Source organism: Anolis carolinensis, chromosome 3 (genome assembly GCF_035594765.1).
Source record: "Anolis carolinensis isolate JA03-04 chromosome 3, rAnoCar3.1.pri, whole genome shotgun sequence".
In the NCBI taxonomy this organism is placed as follows: Eukaryota; Metazoa; Chordata; class Lepidosauria; order Squamata; family Dactyloidae; genus Anolis; species Anolis carolinensis.
The window spans coordinates 59,701,545-59,723,820 of record NC_085843.1 but is presented as its reverse complement, the minus strand read 5'-3'; the positions used below and the strand labels follow the sequence as shown (position 1 = coordinate 59,723,820).

General features: G+C 40.6%; 1 protein-coding gene across 1 annotated transcript; it reads left to right on the top strand.

The window, feature by feature from the left end:
* The first annotated feature begins 14,759 nt into the window (after positions 1-14,759).
* On the top strand, positions 14,760-20,231 carry LOC134297417 (uncharacterized). Its single transcript, XM_062974976.1, has 2 exons — positions 14,760-16,542; positions 19,771-20,231. Exons 1-2 carry the CDS (start codon positions 14,959-14,961, stop codon positions 19,810-19,812), a joined length of 1,626 nt encoding a protein of 541 aa, XP_062831046.1. The 5' UTR covers positions 14,760-14,958; the 3' UTR covers positions 19,813-20,231.
* Positions 20,232-22,276: the final 2,045 nt, after the last annotated feature.

Genomic DNA, 22,276 nt, shown 5'->3' with positions numbered 1-22,276 from the left:
ATAGAAGTGCAAAATAACATATCCTAATTTACCAGATAACTAGAACTGTGAGCAAATTATTTATAAAGGAATAGATGGTGGGGAAAAAATACAAAATACTGTAATTAGATAATCATACATCAAATGATGCGACATAATTATCATTAAATTATAAAAATAATAATAATATAAAATTAACAACTGAACTTAAATTTGTTTTAAATTAAAAAATATTATTAACTATTTTCAATTAAATTTAATATTTAGGGGAAAGAATTCCCTTAAATAAAACAAAAAATGGCGGGAGCAAAACAAAAATTTGAAAAGGACATTAGAGAATACAAGGGTCTTGGTAGAAGAGCCTCTCAAGCAGAGGAAGTAAATCTTAAAGATATCTTGCGGGAGATCCAGAAACTGGCAGAGCAGCAAACAGAATATCAGAAAGAGTCCCAAATGAAATTAGACAAGCATTCTTTACAACAAAGAGAAATGTGTCAAGAGATGTTGGAAATGAAGAGAGAGATTAAGGAGGAGATTGGTCTTCTGAAAATGGAAATGGCAAAAACTCATAAAGACATAAATGATTTGAAATCTGATAATCCAAAAATTTCTAAACTACACTCCAAACTTCAAAAGAGAGTTGATGGGCTGGAGGATAAAAATACTAAAATTGAAAAACTACAGGAGAAAATAGAATTAAATGAAAAGGATTTTCAATTGAGATTTCATAATATACAGGAAGGATCAGGAGAAAACATAAGGAAAATCATAATAAAAATGATAGCAGATCTACTCCAGAGAGAGGAAAACTATGTAGAAAATGAAGTTGACAGAGTATTCAGAATTCAAACAAATTTCTCGAGAAGAAACCGGGCAACACGTGATACTATTATAAATTTTGTTAAAAAAAGGGTCCGAGACGAAGTTTTGATAAATAATAACAGAAATTCTATTAGTTATAAAGGCAAGAAAATAATTGTACTAAAAGAATTTCCCCAGTCCACCTTGGATAAAAGGAAAAAATACTTTTTTCTTACGGACGAACTCAAAAGACAGAAAATAAGATTTAGGTGGGAAAGAAATGAGGGAGTGATGGTAACGTGGTACGGAGAGAAATTTTGGCTTACCAATGTAGACAAGGCCAAAGATTTTTACCAGAAATTAATGAGAGAGAGAAAAAATAACCCTCCTGAAACCTCTCCGCCCTCGTCCACCAAAAGGAAAGAACCTAAACGAGCTAGGCTTCAGTCTCTAAAAGAGATAAAAGGAAATAAAGATGGAACACCGACTGCTTCACCAGAACAATCAGATATAGAAGAAGAAGAGAAAGAGGAAGAAAGTGAGGCGGAAAGGGAACCAGTGATTGTGTCGGAGGATGAAGAGAAAATGGAAGAAGGAAGAGGAACACATGAAGTAGATGACGTGGAAGAAGCTAGACATGGATAGAGGTAACATTTCTAGACAATTAAAATTTTACTCTAACAATGTGAACGGTATAAATTCACCAAGTAAGAGGAAGGAAATAATGTTACAATTAAGAAAGGGAAAATTTGATGTTATAGCATTACAAGAAACACACATTTCGCAAAGGCAATGTTCTCATTTGATAAATAGATCTCTCGGTAAAGAATTCTTTTCTTCAGATATCAAAAAAAAAAGAGGGGTGGTATTATATATAAAGGACAATATTCCTGCGACATTACAATTCAAAGACCAAGAAGGAAGAATGCTAGCAGTGCAAATTATAATTGAACAACAAAAGATACTTATCTGTAACATTTATGCCCCTAATGGACCACAAACTAAATTTGTGAAGGAACTCAGAGCAAAAATTACTGGGTCGGACTTTGACCATTTAATCATTTTAGGGGACTTCAATGGCATAATGGAGATGAAAAAGGATACAAGTAAGGTGACCAAAAATAAAAAAGCGGAAAAGATAAGACTATTCCCACAAAACTTTAGGAAATTGAAAGAAGAGTTTGATTTAAAAGACATTTGGCGGATGAACAATTTGGAAGTAAAAGATTATACTTTTTACTCCCATAGGCATAGAACTTGGTCGAGAATCGACATGATCTGGCTTTCTAATTCATTGTGCACAAAAGTAGAGGAAATTAATATTTTACCCCAAGACAGATCAGATCATAGTCCATTACTTCTGAGAATTAACCATAAGAAAGTGAGGCAAAGATGGAGACTAGATAACAATTTGCTTAAAAAAGAGGAAGATATCATTAGAAATAAAAAATTGACAAGAGAATACTTTGAGACAAATACAATAGGGGAAACTACAGAACAAGTGATTTGGGATGCCTATAAGGCAGTAATTAGAGGTCACCTTATCCAGCAAAAAATTGAGAAAAACAGAGTGAAATTTCAAAAATTAAGTAAAATTAATGAAGACCTGAACAATACTGAGAGAAAGTTAAAAGAAAATCCAACAAATATTAATTTAGTAAATCAAATTAAATGCCTGCAAAACAACAAAAGAAGCTTGGAAATAGAACAAACAGCTAATCAATTGAAATTTATAAAACAACACAATTTCGAGAATGCTAACAAACCGGGAGTATGGCTAGCACGGAAGATAAGAAAGAAAAAGCAGCAACAATTAATTACAAAAAGAAAGAAAGAAAGAAAAGATGACTTTGACGAAAGACAAGGACATTCCTGAATTTGAAGAGTTTTATCTTAACCTATATAAAGAAGATGATATTAATCCAGAAAGAATTGTGGAATATTTAGGTAAGCAAAAGCTTCAGAAAATCACAGATTACCAGAGAGAGGAATTAAATAAGGAAATAACACAAGAAGAAATTAGAAAGGTGATGAAAACAATGAAATCGAACAAAGCACCAGGGCCAGATGGCTTTCCTATATATTTTTATAGAATTTTGGAAGATGAACTTCTACCCTGGCTAATGAAGATAATGAATACTGCTCTCAAGGAGAGAAAAATCCCTGAATCGTGGACCAAAGCTGATATAATAACAATTCCTAAAGATAAAGGAGATGAATTAGAAGTATGTAACTATAGGCCTATCTCTCTTTTGAATACAGATTACAAAATCTTTACAGCTATATTGGCAAATAGATTTAAATTTTTTTTGAATGAATGGATTGGAATAGAACAAAATGGTTTTTTACCAGAGAGAAACTTAAAGGATAATATTAGATGTATAATTGATGTTATTGAATACTACGAGCTCCATCACCAAAAAGAAGTAGTGTTGATGTCCTTAGACGCTGAAAAAGCTTTTGATAAACTAAATTGGAATTTTTTAAAATTATTGGGCAAAGAATTGGACTTAGGTTATTATTTTTAAAATGCGCTAGAATCAATCTACAACAAACAAACTGCTAGAATATTAATAAATGGACAACAATTGAAAGAAATAAAAATTAGTAAAGGAACGAGGCAAGGGTGTCCGCTCTCACCTTTAATTTTAATTTTTGCAATTGAAATTCTAATCAGAAATGTCAGGCAAGACGATCGATTGAAAAGATTGAAAATTAGGAATCAAGACTTTAAAATTCGGGCCTTCGTGGATGATATCATGTGTATAATTGAAGAACCCAGAAGTCAAATACAAGTATGGTTACAGAAAATTGAGAATTTTGGTCAATTAGCGGGATTTTATATAAACAAAGAAAAAACAAAGATGCTTGGTAAGAACTTGAGTAAGAAAAATCAGTTGAAAATACAAGAGATGACGGATATAAAAATTGTAACAAAATTGAAGTATCTAGGTATTTGGATAACAACAAAAAATGCTAAACTATTGGAGAATAATTACCTGGCAAAATGGAATGAGATAAAGAAAGATTTGGAACAATGGCAATTCTTAAACATCTCTCTATTAGGTCGCATTGCAATCATAAAAATGAATGTGCTACCCAAATTACTTTACTTATTCCAAAATCTACCAATAATTAGAAACAATAAGATTTTTAAAGAATGGAACAAAACGTTAGCTAAATTTATTTGGAAAAATAAAAAGCCAAGAATCCAGTATACTATTTTGATAGATCTGGTGAAAAGAGGAGGTTTTGGATTACCAAATTTGCAACTATATTTTGAAGCCAGTGCATTACAATGGGTAAAAGATTGGGCAACCTTAGAAAATGTAAATATATTGGGTTGTTGTATGTCTTTCGGGCTGTGTGGCCATGTTCCGGAAGCATTCTCTCCTGACGTTTCGCCCACATCTATGGCAGGCATCCTCAGATGCCTGCCATAGATGTGGGCGAAACGTCAGGAGAGAATGCTTCTGGAACATGGCCACACAGCCCGAAAGACATACAACAACCCTGTGATCCCGGCCATGAAAGCCTTCGACAACACACTGTAAATATATTGACTTTAGAGGAAATAGACCTACGACGTGGATGGCATGCATATATTGGATACGATAAAAGGAAAATTGAAAAAAACTTCGGCAACCATTTTATTAGATCGGCCTTAATAAAAATTTGGGAAAAATATAAACTGCGTTTTTACAGTAATAAAATTCCATTATGGATCTCACCTTTGGAAGCTGAACAAAGAAATATACTAGGTTGGACAAACTGGCCAAAATATAAGGACATTTTGAGTAAAAACAAAGATGGCTATAAATTGAAATCCCAAGAAGAAATAAAGGAGAAATTTCCGGGTATATCATGGTTTCAATTTGCTCAATTAAAAGAACAATTTAATAAGGACAATAAATTGGGTTTCAGCGTGGCAGACAATCTATGGGATAAAATCATGACAAATAAGAAGAAAACAATTTCTAGAATTTATACTATATTACTAGAGTGGGCAACAGAAACTGAAGAAATAAAAAACTGTATGATAAAATGGGCTATAAATATTGGACGACCAATCAAATTAATAGAATGGGAAGAGATCTGGAACAAAAAGTTAAGGTATACATATGCCTCTGACTTAAAAGAGAATTGGTTGAAAGTATTCCATAGATGGTACATAACACCAAAAAAATTAGGTTTAATGTATAAAAATTATGACAACAGGTGTTGGAAATGTAAAACTCAGGAAGGCTCGTATTATCATTTATGGTGGTTATGTGAAAAATCAAAAAAATATTGGAAAATGATTCATCAAGTAACACAGTTAATATTACAAAAGAAATTCCCACTAAAACCAGAATATTATTTATTAGGGATTACAGATAATGAATCTGAATTTGATAAAAATGATGATATTTTATTTACATATTGTGCCACAGCTGCTAGGATGACTTTCGCGAAAATGTGGAAAGCGGAAGAAACTCCAAAAAAAGATCTCTGGATACTCAAGTTAGAAGAAATTCAAAATATGGACAAACTTACGTTCCTTTTGAAAGATACGAACGGGAAACCTACTAGAAGGACAAATTGGAGTAAACTGGAAGAATATATTAAGAAATCTGATTTGCAATAGTTTAAATAATGGTGTTAATTTGGAATTAGATAATTTGAATACAGTGTTATATATCAAGATAATTGAGGAATGGAAGTTTTACTTCCTTTCAGATTGTAGTTCCCTGTTATTATGTGTTTGTTATGTTTTTGTTCCTGTAATGTGAGCCCCCTTCTCCCCAGTTCCCATTCCCCCATTTCCCGTTTGTTTGTTTGTTTTTTTCTTTTTTTCTTTTTTTTTCTTTCACTCTTCCCCTGTCCTTGTGTTTCTTGCACCTATCCCTGTTTTTAATTGTGCACTGTATTTGAAAATCAAAATAAAAATTTAAAGTAAATTATTAAAGTTTATGGCTAACTGACAAAAACAAAACTTATAAAGCTTGGGAGGTGAAAAAAGACTTGGAAAGATGGCAAAGAGTTCAAATAATTTGGATAGGGAGGATAGCTATGATAAAAATGATAAATCTACTTAAAACTGTAGGAACAGTGTAGATACCTGTGAATGCATTCCTTTTCTTTTTACCAATCCAAATTCAAGGAAGGTATTTCTTTATTCCATTTTTTTTAAAATGTGTATTCAAATATACAGATACATACTAGTTGTTTAGGCTCTCATCCCATATTACTATGATGTGAAGATGAGTGGATTACACAACACTGCACATTAATTTGGGAGCACTCCAACTAACTATTCTTGATTTTAAATAACATGCATAGCATGACTTCTATCTGTAAAGGATTAATTTAATTAGTGATTACATTAGCGCTGGCAAATTTTGTTTCACACAGAAATTGAATATTTTTGCTGCATAATGATTGTTTGGGTAATGAGGGGAAGGTATTTGAGATCTAATATTTTCCCAGAAAACAAGATGGATTTATTGAGATGTGGGAATGAGAAAAGAATTAAAGCCTGAACATTATGCATTTATTAGTATGTGCTATTTTCAATGCATCTTTATTTGCTGACCATTCTGTGCTTTAGGAGTACTGAATGTTATAAGTATTTAGAAACATCATGAAGCATCCAATTTGTCAGAGTGTGAATATCAGATCAAATCATGGAGATTCAGTAAATATTTTCCCCCTTCTTTGTGGAAATTCTTACTTAAATTACATTTATTGTAAGATTAATTTTTTTTAAAAAAAAAAAATCTTGTTTTCTTTGTCCAGTGGCAGCATCCAACTTCCCAGGCTGCTGCTGAGAACCAGTATTTTAGGGTGCATCTACATTGTAGAATTACTGCAGTTTGACATCACTTACCTGCCATAGAATCATGGGAGCTGTAGTTTGGCATCAAGTCAAGCATTGATCCACCTACTTCTTCAGCAATGGACTTGCCTTGGTTCCTTCCTTCACACTTTGAGTTGTTCTTGCCAAATATTGCATGCAATAAAGCTACTTTCATCTCATGTGCATCAGTGGGAGCAGGAGCGGCCCTAGGTTTTTCCAGGTGGTAAGCCAACCTGGGGCCGCGTGTGCCCCCGCCTGAAATTGCGCCCCCCCGTCCCAAACTTACCGGTGATAGCGGCGGCGACCATTGGGTCACTCGCCGTGGAACCAGGAAGTAGCTTGTATTCTCGTGAGATCTCATGAGATCTTGCAAAATATTGCGAGAATACAAAATACTTCCTGGTTCCGCGGCGAGCAACCCAGTGGTCGCTGCTGCCGCCGCCCCCCGCCGCCGCTGCCCACAGCCCCCATTTGCTGCTGCTGCTGCTGCTGCGGGTGCACCCAGGAAGGCGCTGCGCCTGAAGTGGGGGCTTCAGCGGCGTCAATGAAGAACTGGGCCTGAGTGGGAATTAAGAAGCCTACCGTTGTTCAGGTTACAGTTTATTAGCATGAGCCTATTTGTATCTTTATTGGGAAATGTGTTTAACTCAGTTTAATGAGATATTTCTAGGGAAGTCTGCATAGGATGACACTCTGTGTGTTTGTGTGATGGACACCCACACATGGTAGACACAATTCTGATACATTTAACAAGGTTTAGAAACTAAAATTAAATATAAAATAAAATATCTGAGTTGTTTTGTGATCCAATTCTCAGCACATATACATTACTGATAAAACAGACTACCTTTCAGAACAATCTGTTTCAACCTATCTTTTTATTAACAAAGGATGCCGTACCAATCTTCTGAATTAGCACACAGGTTAGCTAAGAGCTGAGACATTTTTAGAGATAATCAAGGAAAAAGAACACAGCTCTCTAGATATTTTTCACAAGCATTTTCAAGAGTATTTCTTCCAGTTCTATAGAAAAAAGAGACATATTGTCATCCTCTCATTCTCATCACAATTCCCAGCAAAAATGAGACATCTAGGGTCCCATCTACACTAACCATTTTCTTAATGTAGATTATCGGCTTTAAACTGGATTATATGTTCTACGCTGGATTATAAAATAGTTTAAAGCAGATAATCTGCATTTAGAAACTGGGTTATATGGCAGTGTAGCTGGGGCCTAGGTCCCCATGGAAGATTTCTATACTTAATCTTAGCCAATAGGCTGAGAAGTGATTTCAAATGATGGGTAGGCTGCCAAGTCAGCTATTGCTGTTGCAATTTGCAGAGGATTAATGGGTGGATGTATAGAAGGAAAAGGTGGGGGAAAGAAAAGAAGCTTCAGTAATTGATAACTGTTAAAGAACTCCAGAAATGGGAAAAAAATCAGTAGCATTGACTCCAGCACAAAACATGCATATGTGCACAGTTATAAGCATTGTACATATATGCAACATAGATCTTATATATATCAAGAGAATCTGAAGGACGCGATGCCTCTGTACTAAGGGCCCTTCTAGATAGGCCCTATATCCCAGGATCTGATCCCAGGTTTTCTGCTTTTAAATGGATTATATGAGACTGCAATGCCAGATAATTTGGGATAAAGAGAAAACCTGATATCAGATCCTGGGATAAAGGGCCTGTTTGGAAGGACCCTAAGATGTCTGGTCTTTGAGATCTTTTTGAGTGGCTTCCCTCTTTTTTCTCCCCTGCTATGTTAATTTAAGAGGTCATATGACCTCATCAGATTGGGGGAATTTATTCTGCGATGCTTTTACCCTGTCTTGGGGATGGAGTCTGGAGTCTCATGCTGGACATCACGTGACATCTTGTGACTTCAGGCAGAGGTCCCACCTACAACAGGGGTGGAAGCGTCATTGAACACTTCCCCCAAAACAGAAGAGGCTTCCCAAGTTGTGTTGGCTTGAATGGAGCCAGCATGGGGCCTTGCCAGGAGGGCAACACTTTCCCCATGTGATAGGGAAAGCGTCGCTGAGAGGGAACTGCGCGTGGGATGATGGATTCATGCCACTGCCCCTGTCTTTTCTCAGCGAAGCCAGGCAAAGCAGGACACTTCACCTGGCCTCTTTGATGAGGCCCTGAATCAAAGGTGCTTGCCTTTGTACATTTTACAAATGTGTTATTAACAAAATGGCTACAAACTCTCCTTGAAGGGGAGGGAATTTAACCCAATCAGATTTACATTCAAGCATGTGCCATAAACTTTCTTAAAGAAGGTAACATATTGAAAGCATAGCATCTTGCAATTGTAGAACTCTGTCAAAGTAAAAGACATACTGGGAATTCATAAAGAGAAAATTGAGAACAAGCAAATTAAATTAAACATGCTACATTTTAAATTAAAATATACACATAATTGTGGCTAATGGAAGTGCAGAAAATATTATTTATTCACTTTTTATTCACTTCCACATTCTGTATTTCAATTGTGAAGATTTTGTATAGAAAAACTAGCTGTGGCTGGCCATGCGTTGCTATGGCGAAGTATTGAGGGTAAAGGGTAAAGGTTTTCCCCTGACATTAAGTCCAGTCGTGTCTGACTCTGGGGGTTGGTGCTCATCTCTATTTCTAAGCCGAACAGCTGGCATTGTCCGTAGACTCCTCCAAGGTCATGTGGCCGGCATGACTGTATGGAGCGCCGTTACCTTCCCACCGGAGGACGGGACTCTCATTTACATGTTTTCGAACTTCTGGGTTGGCAGAAGCTAGGGCTAACAGTGGGGGCTCTCTCAGTTCCCCCAATTCAAACCTGTGGCCTTTCAGTCCAGAAGTTCATTAGCTCAGTGCTTTAACACGCTGCTCAATTGGGATATTATTTCCTAAAGCTTGTAAATATAAAATATTTCTGGGTCTTTTTTGTCTGTTGGAGGCAAGTATGAATGCTGCAATTAGGGAAAATGATTAGCATGTAATGGCCTTGTAGCTTTAAAGCCTGGCTGTTTCCTCCCTGAGTGAATTTTTTGTTGGGAGGTGTTAGCTGGCCCTGATTGTTTCCTGTCTGGAATTCCCTTGTTTTCAGAGTGGTGTTGTTTGCGATATTTTATGTGCTTCTACTGTCTGTGGCCCTCAGAAAACAGGATTTGCCAGACTTTGGTGATGGGAATACTTTGTTGGGAGGTGTTAGCTGGCCCTGATTGTTTCCTGTGTGGAATTCCCCTGTTTTCAGTGTTGTTCTTTATTTAGTGTTATGATTTTAGAGATTGTATTGTTCTGTTTTATTATGCCACAGTAATTTTTATATATTCAGATTTTAGTGTTTTTGAATACTTGGAGCCAGATTGTATTCATTTTCACAGTTCACAGCAACATAATAATAATAATAATAATAATAATAATAATAATAATAATAATGATAGTAATAATAATGTGATGCCTCATGGGCCTTGTAGTCCTTCTCCTAGTGCCATCGTGACAGATGAAGACGAAAACATGGGGTTTTCACTGGTTCAACAAGAGCCGGAATCTTTCCAGCTGCCGGATGTTTTCACCCAAGAACCCAGTAAAACAGACCTTGGGCATTCCTCACCCCCGTTCCCTAGGAGACAGTCCTATTCTACAGACAGGGGAGTGAGAGAACAGACTCGTAGGAGCTAATGGATTGCAGCTAAACAACAGGCTGATTAGCCATGCTTCCCTTGGGAAATTTTAAGGAGTTTCACATCTGGACAAAGTTGGGTTTCGTTTCCCGTTCTCTAGGGAAAGAGGTCGTTGGCGGGAAAATGAGACCCCAATATAGGTGCCTGGCACGTTAGAATTGTTGCGGAGTCAACAGAGCAGCTCCAGAAGCAACTTCGTGTTTCCAGTCTTGTGTGGACTTCGCAAAGTCCGCAACCCCAGTTCCTTGCTTCCCGGATCAAGTATTCAAGATTTGTCTAGCCTTGTTTTTAGCCACGGACCTTGTTCTTAGAATTTCTGTTTCGCCTTGTTCCTAGTCACGGACCTTGTTTAATGATTCAAGTTTGTTTCCAGCCTTGTTCTCAAGCTACCTTGGACTTCAAAGACTCTGGGCATTTTCCCCACACTATTGCTTGGCAATAGTGTGTGTTTCGGTTATTGGATTTAAAACTTTGAACTCTAATATCATTTATTGGACAATACATTTTTGGACTTTATTTGGCCTCATTTGATAGGTCAGCTTCTGAACTATATTCTTCACTTGTTTTTATTACCTTTATATATTTACTTAATAAAGATATTAGATAGATATTGGCCTCTGCGTCTGGTTCTTGGTGCTCCGTTGCCTCGGGCGTGACAAATAATGACTTTGGTAATACACACTGCTTCACTCCCTTCTCAGCTTCCTTTCTGGAAGAATCGTTTCTTGGGAGATGTTAGCTGGCCCTGATTATTTCCTGTGTGGAATTTCCAATTTCCCTGCTTTCAGAGTGTTGTTCTTTATTTACTGTGCTGGTTTTAGAGATTATATTGTTCTGTATTATTCTATCACAGTAATTATTTCATATTACAGTAGAATCTCACTTATCCAACATTCGCTTATCCAATGTTCTGGATTATCCAACAGAGTCTACCTTTTAGTAGTCAATGTTTTTGTAGTCAGTGTTTTAAATTCATTGTGGTATTTTGGTGGTAAATTTGTAAATACGGTAATTACTACATAGCATTGCTGCGCATGGAACTACTTTTTCTGTCAAATTTGTTGTATAACATGATGTTTTGGTGCTTAATTTGTATAATGATGTCCTAATTTGATGTTAAATCGGCTTTTCCTGAATCGCTTCTTATTATCCAACATATTCACTTATCCCACGTTCTGCTGGCCTGTTTATGTTGGATAAGTGAGACTACTGTATATTGATATTGCTATATTATCTGCTTAGAACTGGATTATTTGAGGCCCCTTCTACACAGCTGGATAAAATGCACACTGAAGTGGATTATATGGCAATATGGAGTCAAGATAATCCAGTTCAAAGCAGATAATATAAGATTCTAAATGGGTTATATAGCTGTGTGGAAGGGCCTTGACTCTACACTGCCATATAATCCAGTTAAAATCTGATAATCTGTGGAAGAGGCCTAAATCAGGCCTAACTGTGCCTGTCCCCTGGGCTGAGTAGGTTGCTAGAAGACCAAGTGGGTGGAGCTTAGCCTTCTTACTGGCAGCAATTGGATAAAAACTATTATTCCTCTCCCTGTAATCAGGACTTTATTTTTCTTTTCTTTTTGTTGTATCAACCTAGAGCCATGGATGATGGGTTGTGTTGTCAAAATTCGAGGTTGGGGGGCCTGTAGCTTTGTTGTTTTGTCCGCTGCCCTGATGCCATCACTTTTTTATATATATAGATGAAGCACACCTGTTTCTGTAAAAGGCAAAGACATCAATATGTCAATTTATTAACCAAATATTTGTTTGCTTTGAAAGTGTAACCTTATTTTTGACTACTGAAAATATCCTCTTCATGCCAGAGTAAGTAATTCAAAACTATTAAGACTGTTCAACATTAAGATTGTGTTATTTGGCAGGTTTCAGTCATACAAGCCAAAATAATTAACAGAGAACTCCCTTGACCACTTTTGCTGTGAAAGCATGAAATGGAAAGCATCTATTTTTGTTTATCTTTATTAGTGTATCACTATTTCATCCTTCTACTTAAAATAGCATTCAGGGCTTGCTACCATTAAAACAAATGTAAAGAAATTAAAATAGGTTTTAAAGAAATATAAACAAATATTGTTACGACTTCTTCCTCTTGATCAAGACTGTTCAAATTATCACAGTAATCAATGACACTAAACTAATTCAAAAGTTTTTTCACATCCTTCCTAAAATTAGTGCAATTGGGCATTGAGGAGAGTTATAATATAGGAGCTGGAGTCTAGGGATCTATGAAATGTTCAGAAATCCATTATATTTTTGTTTCAAATTTTGGCTGTGTTGGTAGAGAATAGGAGAGTCTGTTATCATAACTACAAATTACAAAATATATTGGTTTGGCCAATATGTGGAAAGTACAAAAATAGGTTTTGAAAGGGGTTGGATAGGATCCAACTAAGTATATGGGCTGACAGAAGAAACCAGTCACTGGATATGGAAGGGAATTATCAAAAGGAATGGAAACCCTCTAAAACAGATTTTTCAGTTGCATAGAGAATTAGGGCATGAAAGTATGAAAAAGAATACTTGGACAAAACATTATATGTGGAGGAATATCACTTTCATTTAGAATTCTGTTAGCTCTTGCACCCATTGGTTCATAGACTATATGAGGCGCCATGGGGATAAAAGCAAACTATGGATAAAAATCAAGAAAACGATTCATGCCAAAAGATAGAGAGAGACTGAAGCCCTTCCAGACAGCCTCAAAACACAGGACCTGTCTTGGGTTTATCTAAGGTGTCCAAATGATTCCTTAGGTAAACCCGAATTAATTTGGTATAAACTGGTATTTCCCAGTTTACTCCAGATTAATTAGACACCTGTAAATATCTGGATCTTAATGTAAGGTCCAGATCTTTCCAGGTGTGGGCCTTGTGGGGATTGACTTTGAGACTGCTTCTGTGATCCTAGGGGACAATCCCCACAGTGATACTGGTTCTTCAGGCTCCTGGAGCCTGAAGGAGCAAGATAGCGCCCCACCCTCCCCTCTCAGCCCCCCAATTACCACCTAAATTAACCTGCTGAAAGCTCCTGTTGTGTCAGGATGGGAGGGGGGATGAGGGCCTCCCCTCCAATACTTCGTTTTGATGGGTTAGGAGTATTTGGTGGAAAGGCCTGAGCATTCAGCCAGTCCCCTCAAATAAGTTCAAGGGGCAAATGGAGAGTTGAGGGCTGGCTGCCCTCCCAAATTAAAGAACCCTAGAGTTGGAAGAGACCACATGGGCCATCCAGTCCAGCCCCCTGCCATGCAAAAAAAAACATGATCAAAGTACTCCTTGATTTAAGAGTGTTTTTTCAAGTTAAGAGCTGTTGCTTGGCCCAGGTTTCACTTTGACATAAGAGCAGCATTTTGAATTAAGAGCTAGTGCCAGAGGGAGTGCTAGTGTAAAAGTACAGGGCTTTAGGGCTTCAAGAAAGCAGCCTCCATGTCTTGTGTCTCATACTCTTGTCTGCTTTGGGAGATTACTGTCTGCTTTACTCTTGTCCGCTTTGAGGAACTTTGGGTTAGTTGATTTTGTGTGGTTTTTATTTCTGGTTTGTTTGGCTTCATGAAGAGAGAGAGGAAGAGAGAGCAAGGAAGGGAGGGAGGCTGGAATAAGTACAGTATGGAGAAAATGTTTATGCATCCTAGCCACAACTTTGTGCTTCTATCATTGTGTCACAACTACCATTTTAAAGTTGGTCTTTCTTTTTTATTGTTCCACATGAATGTGCATTTATATATTATTTGTTATTTATAAAATACCATTTTTGTTTAAAAACATGAAACAAAAGATGGGCAAGTCAGGGGGCTAGAACAAATTATTATCATTTCAGTGGGAACATTCACTTTGGGATAAGAGTGATTTGAGTTAAGAGTTCAGTCACTGAATTAATTAAACTCTTAAGTGAAGGTATCACTGTACTCTTAAACTCTGCTGAACCAACCTCTGGAAATGATTGTGGTCTTTTTTGACCTTGCATTAATAACATCATTTATATTTTTTTCTACTTCCTCAAGACTGATATTTTTCATCTAATTCGAGTTTGAATGGAAAATGAAGCTCCAGCTACTGTTTGCACTGAGAGATAAGAAGATAAATAATAGTAGATATCTGTTTTATAAAACTAAACTACTACTTGTTATACTTAGTAAAGGTAAAGGTTTCAGTCTAGTCATGACCGAGTCGGGGTGGGTGCTCTTCTCCATTTCTAAGCTGAAGAGCCGGCGTTGTCCATAGACACCTCCAAGGTCATGTGGCCGGCATGACTGCATGGAGTGCCTTTACCTTCCCGCCAGAGCGGTACCTATTGATCTACTCATATTTGCATGTTTTCGAACTGCTAGTTTGGCAGGAGCTGGGGCTAACAGCGGGCTTTCTTTCCGCTCGTGGGATTTGAACCTGGGACCTTTTGGTCCGCAAGTTCAGCAGCTCAGTGCTTTAACACACTGTGCCACCAGGGGCCCCTTGTTATACTTACATGTCAGAACCCTGCTACTAGAGCCTGGATGTGGCTCTGAGTTTCAGGGTCACTGACATTGATAAGACACCTGCGGCTCAGGACTCGGAGAAGAAACGGCTGCTGGACTTGGCGGGGAATTTGCGCGGGGTTTTACTGAGCGGGAAGAGACTTTTCAAATGAGGGGGAGGGTATATAAAGGATGGTTGGCCGGAGCCTCCCATTCTTGGCTTTTTTGATGTTCATGTTTCCTACAGTAAAAGTTTCTGGTGATATCACAGAGAGTCTCGTGTGTTCATTCAGGAGCGGCTGTGGTGAGCTGACACTAAGCCAAGAATACGGACACCATCCCGCTGTAGCGGTGAGGTGTAACATGCAAGTGGAGGATGAAGAGCTCTTGGGCGCAGGAGGAGGAAGGTCGGAAAGGGCCACTCCCGAGCCGGACGCTGAGTTCCACCAGCTGGCGGCCCTGGCGTCATCCACCGCTTATGCCCAGCCAAATGGGGTAACCCAGAGGCGTGGAGTGGTACGGGGAGATAGCACCGGGGGAGAGGAAGGTTCACCTTCCCCAGGCCCACAGAGGATGGTGTTTCTGGAGGAGAGGATGTCGGCGATGGAGACCACCCTGGCAGTGATGTCGAGGGCGATGGAGCGCCTGGCGTTTTTGGCGGAGCCAGAGAGAGGAAGGGAACTTCGGGCTGGCTCAATGTGGGACGTGAGCGTGGGAAGCAGCCAGGGCTTTGCAGACCTCCCAGCACCGAAGGGAAGGGAAATGCGAAAGGAGCCCGGCGCCCGGCCCAAGACCCAAACAAGCCTGACGCGGGTGGAGGAGAGTGACGACGAAGGGGAAAAACCTCCGAGAATCCCAGCTACGCTCCCAGCTGAGACCCTGGTGCCCCTGGCGAATGCCGGGCGTGGCACAGGGCCAAGAGAAGCAGCAGCGGGGCCCACTGGTCCGCAAGGGGGCTTGCGACGGGCGGAGAATTGGGGATTGCCACCACAGGGACCCCTACCAAGACGAGAGGAACTAAGGATCGAGTTTGGGGGAGAGTCCTCTGAACTGGATTTTTTCCTGACCACGGTGAGGGGCTATATGGAGGACAATGCTCACACTTTTAGAACGGAATCCAGCCGGATACGGGCCATTGGTGCAGTGTTGAAGAGGGGAGCGGCCAGCTGGTACGTTCAGCTGCACGCGCGGCGCGACCCATGTCTGGGGTCACTCCGACGCTTTATGGGGGCCCTGGAGACCCGTTTCCGAGATCCACTGGAGCAGATCCGGGCGAGGGAGAAGTTGAAGACCGTCTCCCAGGGGCAGAGGTCGGTATCTGAGTATGCGGAGGAGTTCCAATGCCTCGCCGAAAAGGTGCCAGAATGGTCTGCAGTAACAAAGATAGAACTCTTCAAAGAGGGTCTCAGGCGGGAGATCCTCTCCTGGGCGGTGCATCGTGATGAGCCTGACACACTGCGCGGATGGATTCAGCTGGCGGGGCGCGTCGAGACATCGCTGGCCCAGGCGAGGAGGCACCGAGGAGGGCTACAGCAGTGGCCGCAGATGAAAGAGGGGAGCCGGAAGGAGGGATCAACCCCAGCCGGGAGGAGAACGGAGCCGACAGGGAACGTGAGCGCCAGCAGGAGTGGCTGCTTTGTGTGCGGCCGGTTGGGCCACAGGGCTGCCGAGTGCTGGCAGAGAAAAGGGGAAGGCGGAGGCCCGCCCAAACCAAGAGCCGTGGCAGGGAAACGCGCCGAGGAAGAACCACCGATGAGGCACCACTCGGGGGGGTTGGTAAGTCAGGACAAAGCTATGATAGTGGTCCCCATTCAGCTTGAAAATGGCAGCAAACAAGCAACCTGCAAAGCATTTGTGGATTGTGGATGTTCCAGGAACATCATCTCCCCTGAATTAGCCGAGGGATTGGGATGCGAAAGAACGAACCTAGAATCCCCAATAGCTTTTTCGCAGTTGGACGGATCCACAGCATCGGGATCGTTAGCTAAGTACAGTGCCGAAGATGTAAAGTGTAAGATAGGGAGTTGGGAAGGAAAGGTGTCATTTGTGATATCACAAATAGCCAGCTATAATGTTATACTAGGCATGCCGTGGCTGGGGCAGGCCAACCCGCAAATCAACTGGGAGGATAAGAGCATGATCTTCAGGATGAATTTGGAAGAAGGGAGCCAGGAAGGGGAGAGGGAGCCAGGGAAAAGGGGGGAGGAAGACTCTATCAGAATAGCAGAACTGGCAGATAAATTACCCCCAGAGTATCGGGATTTTGTGGACGTGTTTGATGAGAAGGAAGCAGACAATTTCCCACCGAAGCGGAGAGTTGAAGTGAAAATAGAGCTAGTCCCAGGAGCAGAGCTTCCCAAGGCAAAAATATACCCGATGTCAGCTAGGGAAAAGGAGGAACTGAGAAAATACATTGATAAAAACCTAGCGAGGGGTTTCATAGAGCCTTCAAATTCCCCTTTAGGGGCGCCTGTGTTGTTCAGGCGGAAAAAGGACCAAACGCTGAGGCTCTGCATTGACTACAGGGGCCTAAATGCAATCAGTACTGTAAATAAATACCCCCTACCCTTAGTGAAGGACTTGATCGCCCAGTTATCGGAAGGACAGATATTCACTAAATTGGACTTAATTGAGGCCTACCATAAATTGCAGATCAAACCAGAGGACAGGTGGAAGACGGCCTTCTCCTGCGCATTCGGATTATTCAATTATCGTGTGCTCCCCTTCGGTTTGTGCGGGGGAGGGGCCGCGTTCATGCAATTAATCAACGAAGTATTGCATCCATTGTTGTACAAGGGAGTCTTTATTTTTTTAGATGACATATTGATAATGTCTCGGACTAAGGAGCAACACGTAGAACTAGTCAGGGAAGTCCTACAAAAGTTGAGGGAAGCGAAACTGTATGCGAAGCTTGCCAAGTGCGAGTTCAATAAAGACCAGATAGACTTTCTGGGGTATAGGATTTCCTCCCAGGGAGTGGCGATGGACCCTGCGAAGGTGGAAGACGTGAGGGGGTGGGAAGCCCCCAAAACACGGAAGCAGCTGCAATCCTTCCTAGGGTTCGCAAACTTCTATAGAACATTTATCAAGGACTTTGCGCGCCTCACTTTGCCATTAACGGATTTGTTAAAAACTAAAGGCAGGGGAGAAACAGCCAAAGTGAAGGCCCCAGGGGCCAAACTGACATGGACAATAGAATGCCAGGAAGCTTTCGAAGCCCTTAAAAAGCGTTTTACTGAGGAACCTGTCCTACAGCACCCCGATATGTCTAAGGCCTTTGTATTACATTGCGATGCGTCAGACCGGGCATATGGGGCAGTTTTGCTGCAGAAAGACGAGGGGGGGAACCTGAAGCCATGTGGCTATCTGTCAAAAAAGTTTAGCGATACAGAAAAAAACTGGCCGATTTGGGAGAGAGAAGCCTTAGCGATTCTAAAAGCACTAGAGTGCTGGAGACACTTTCTGGAAGGAAGTGGAACACCGTTTGAGGTGTGGACTGATCATAGAAATTTACAGTATCTAAGATCCCCTCGTAAACTATCAGCGAAGCAAATTAGATGGGCCCAATATTTCAGCCGTTTTGATTTCAGACTCAGATTCTTCCAGGGGAAACATAACATACTCGCTGACGCTCTCTCTCGGATGCCTCAGCACGGGGGAGGAATTCAGGAATCTGAAGGGAGCCTGTTCCTAGATAAGCAATGGGGCCTGGCAGTACTAACTCGAGCACAAGCGGCCAAAGAAAACAAACGTACTGCCATTTCCACGGGGGGAGGAGAAATATGGGAGGAAGAGTTGAAACGAGCGTATGGAATGGACAAATGGTTACAAACTAACAAAGAAAAGGGAGAATTGTGTGGGGATTTGGTGTTTGTAAATAAGAAATTGTATATTCCTGAATGTTTAAGACGAGAAATGTTAAGGAAGTGCCACGATAACAAGGGTGCGGGTCATCTAGGCCCCACCAGGACTATTAAACTGTTGGCCAAACAATGCTGGTGGCCCGGAATGAGGAAAGACGCCAGGGGGTACGTCACGCAGTGTGAATTATGTGCAGAGGGAAAAACACCACCGGGGAAGCCCCAGGGGCTATTGCAGAAGGTGGTGGAGCCCATGAGGCCATGGGAATGCGTGGCCATGGATTTTGTAGGCGAACTACCCCCCAGCAGAGGCCACAGATACATTTGGACAATATTGGACCTATTCTCAAAACAGGCACACTTTGTGGCCCTGCCAAAACTCCCCTCAGCTGAAAAACTTGCTGATTTGTATGTGAAGCATGTATATCGCCTACATGGGTGTCCCGACAAAATAATTAGCGACCGGGGAGTCCAATTTACTGCAAAATTTTGGGGAAAATTCTTACAGCTGTTAGGAGCAGAAAGGAACCTGAGCTCGGCTTTTCATCCCGCAACCAACGGGGGAGTCGAACGCACCCAACAAACACTGTGCCAATTCTTGAGGATGTACACCAATTATAGACAGGATGATTGGGCGGACCTTCTTCCGTTTGCTGAGATGGCTTTTAACGGGGCCGTACATTCGGCCACAGGTCGTGCCCCATTCGAAATAGTATACGGACAGGAGGTGGCACCTTTCCCCAGGCTACCCGAGTGGAAGGAAGGAGAGGGCCAGACCGACAAGGAATGGCCGGCCAAAATTAAGCAAGGGTGGCAGAACGTGGTGGAGGCATTGCGGGAAACACAAAAGAAGTACAAGCTCTTTGCAGATCGTAGGCGCCGAGAGGGGGACAAATTGGGCGAAGGGGATCTGGTTTGGCTGAGCACAAAAAACCTGAAATTGGGGTTCCCATCTAAAAAATTGGCTCCACGCTATATAGGGCCGTTCAGGGTAGCAAAAAGAATAAACGAAGTGACCTATGAGCTGAGGCTACCCAAGGACCTAGGAAAGGTACACCCGGTATTCCATTGCAGCCTGTTAAAAAAGTATAAAGGAACTCTGGACAGCGGAGAACAATAGTTGTGTTTAATCTTTTCCTTCCAGGACGAAGGGGAGGAGGACGCCATGTCAGAACCCTGCTACTAGAGCCTGGATGTGGCTCTGAGTTTCAGGGTCACTGACATTGATAAGACACCTGCGGCTCAGGACTCGGAGAAGAAACGGCTGCTGGACTTGGCGGGGAATTTGCGCGGGGTTTTACTGAGCGGGAAGAGACTTTTCAAATGAGGGGGAGGGTATATAAAGGATGGTTGGCCGGAGCCTCCCATTCTTGGCTTTTTTGATGTTCATGTTTCCTACAGTAAAAGTTTCTGGTGATATCACAGAGAGTCTCGTGTGTTCATTCAGGAGCGGCTGTGGTGAGCTGACACTTACATGGCTCCAAATTTCAAGCTTTGAGAACTAAAAAGGAAAAGCAATAACATAATCTGAGTTTTGATACATCACTCTCAAATTAATTTCTAAAAAAATGTTGCATTAGCTAGAATATAATGTGTATTGAATCGGATACTAAATTCAGTCCTTGGTAACTTCAGTAGAATTATGAAGCTGCATTTTGAACTGATGCAGGACCACTGCCAGCCAGAGTTGACTATTTAGAGCCAATGATATCATGATATTTAGACTGATAGAAGCATCTTCCTATGTTCCAAAATAGTATTATTATTTTTCAATAATAGTGTTGAAAAAAATTATCTTTAACAAGGAAAACTGATTTTAACCATATCTGCATATTGTATCAACATGCAAAAGAGTGAGATTTGGGGACTTTTTATTTAATCAATGTTTATGAGGCCATGTTATTTGCTGTTGCTATTTTTAGTGTTTATCATATGATTTAAATTATATTACTGTCTAACACATAGTGGTCTGAGAAGATGCAGAAAAGTAGTCATTGATAAGGCAGATTTAAAGTCCTGCTAGAAAATATAGCAGTTGTGTTCTAAGAAAATTAGTAGAGGGCAAAATATAGAAAGATTATGTGGAGTTTAAATTTGCTTTGCCAAATGTTCCCTGCATAGCTGTGTGATGCATATTAATAGCTGTCTTCCAATTAACCTGCAGGCGTAACCACTGGAGTCATGCACTCCTGGGGGAGGGGGGGGGCTCAGGGGAGGTTCCAGATTGAGCACAATCCAAAGACCTCAATGGCAGATCAGGCGGAAGATAGCATGGTACATGTTATAACGACTGTGAAGGCAGGAGAAACCTGCAACAGATTGAGAAGTCACAGTCGTCATGTTAACCATGCCATGGTTTGGACTCTCACTCTGATCTCCACACATAAAAAAAAAAACCTCATGCACAGGTGTCTTCCAAGAACTTCGGTATTCGGACAACAAGGGATTGCCTAAGTAAGTAAGCCTATCAATAATGTTGCAACTTTCTGTGCTGATTTGCTGACCCAAAACACAGGATAAAAGGGTCCCCTTTTATCCTGATTCTGACTAGAAAATGTGCATATTCACCTGACTGTATATCTCTGCACTCACGAAAAACATGTCCACTTTTTAAAAGCCCAAAAGAGTTGATCAGCTGATTGGGCTGTGAAACAGACACACAGCTGATTTAGAGGAAGCACGAATAGAAAGCAAGTAGAACTCTCTGAAACTCTTTATTTTAAACTTTATAATATTAAACAGAGGTTGAATAAATAATTGGGGAAAGAGAGAAATCTGGCTGAAGTTTTTTAATTCCCTCCATTATGTGCTGAACTTCATATGTGAACATGCAAATCTCATAACTGAGTGATTTTTTTTAAACCTTCCACCGGATGTCTCCTATCCGCCCTCCATCTTGTTCCAATATAGAGGAAGCCTGTGAAGACAGCAGGGGACCTAATTCCGGAACTAACAGGTCTGTGTGGGGACATGTTCTCAGGTCCTGGGTATTTTTGTCCTCATTTTTTGTCCTCCATGAAAACCCACATTTTTGTGCTGTCTGGGAGCACCCTGGGCTGGATTGTTAAAAAATCCACATTCCCAGACCTGACCCATTTGTTTTTTCATTAAGAGCATATTTGTGCCATATATTGGATTCTTTGTTTTTCAGATTTGTTTCCCACCACTAAAATTTCAGCCACACCATACTTCTATGATATAGGTTAGACCAAAACATTTTCTGAAAGCCATCCAAAGACTTTTGTAGCTGAACAGAGTAGGAATTTGAACATGGATTTTTTACATAAAGTCCAGTGCCGTTTCCAGGACACCATGCTGATGGCCTTTTCTTCAGTAGTTCTGGTAACATTTTTGCCCTTTCTAAAACTAAACAAGACATCTTACTGGTTGTTTTATGTTTATCTGGTGTTGCATATTACAAATCTTTCAAAGCTCAAAGTTTGGTGAAAATGATAATGACTATGTTGTGGTGCCTTTTAAAAACCTGCAGCTATTTGCATAACAAGTGAACCACATAAATTGATTAAATAAATGGTAATGATGTTACACAATTAACTAAAATGTGTGGTGACAGCTCTGTCAGTCATAGCTTGGAGTCTTTTGGAATAAATCTGAAATTTGGCATCAATACTTTGGAAGTCTGGAAGAAA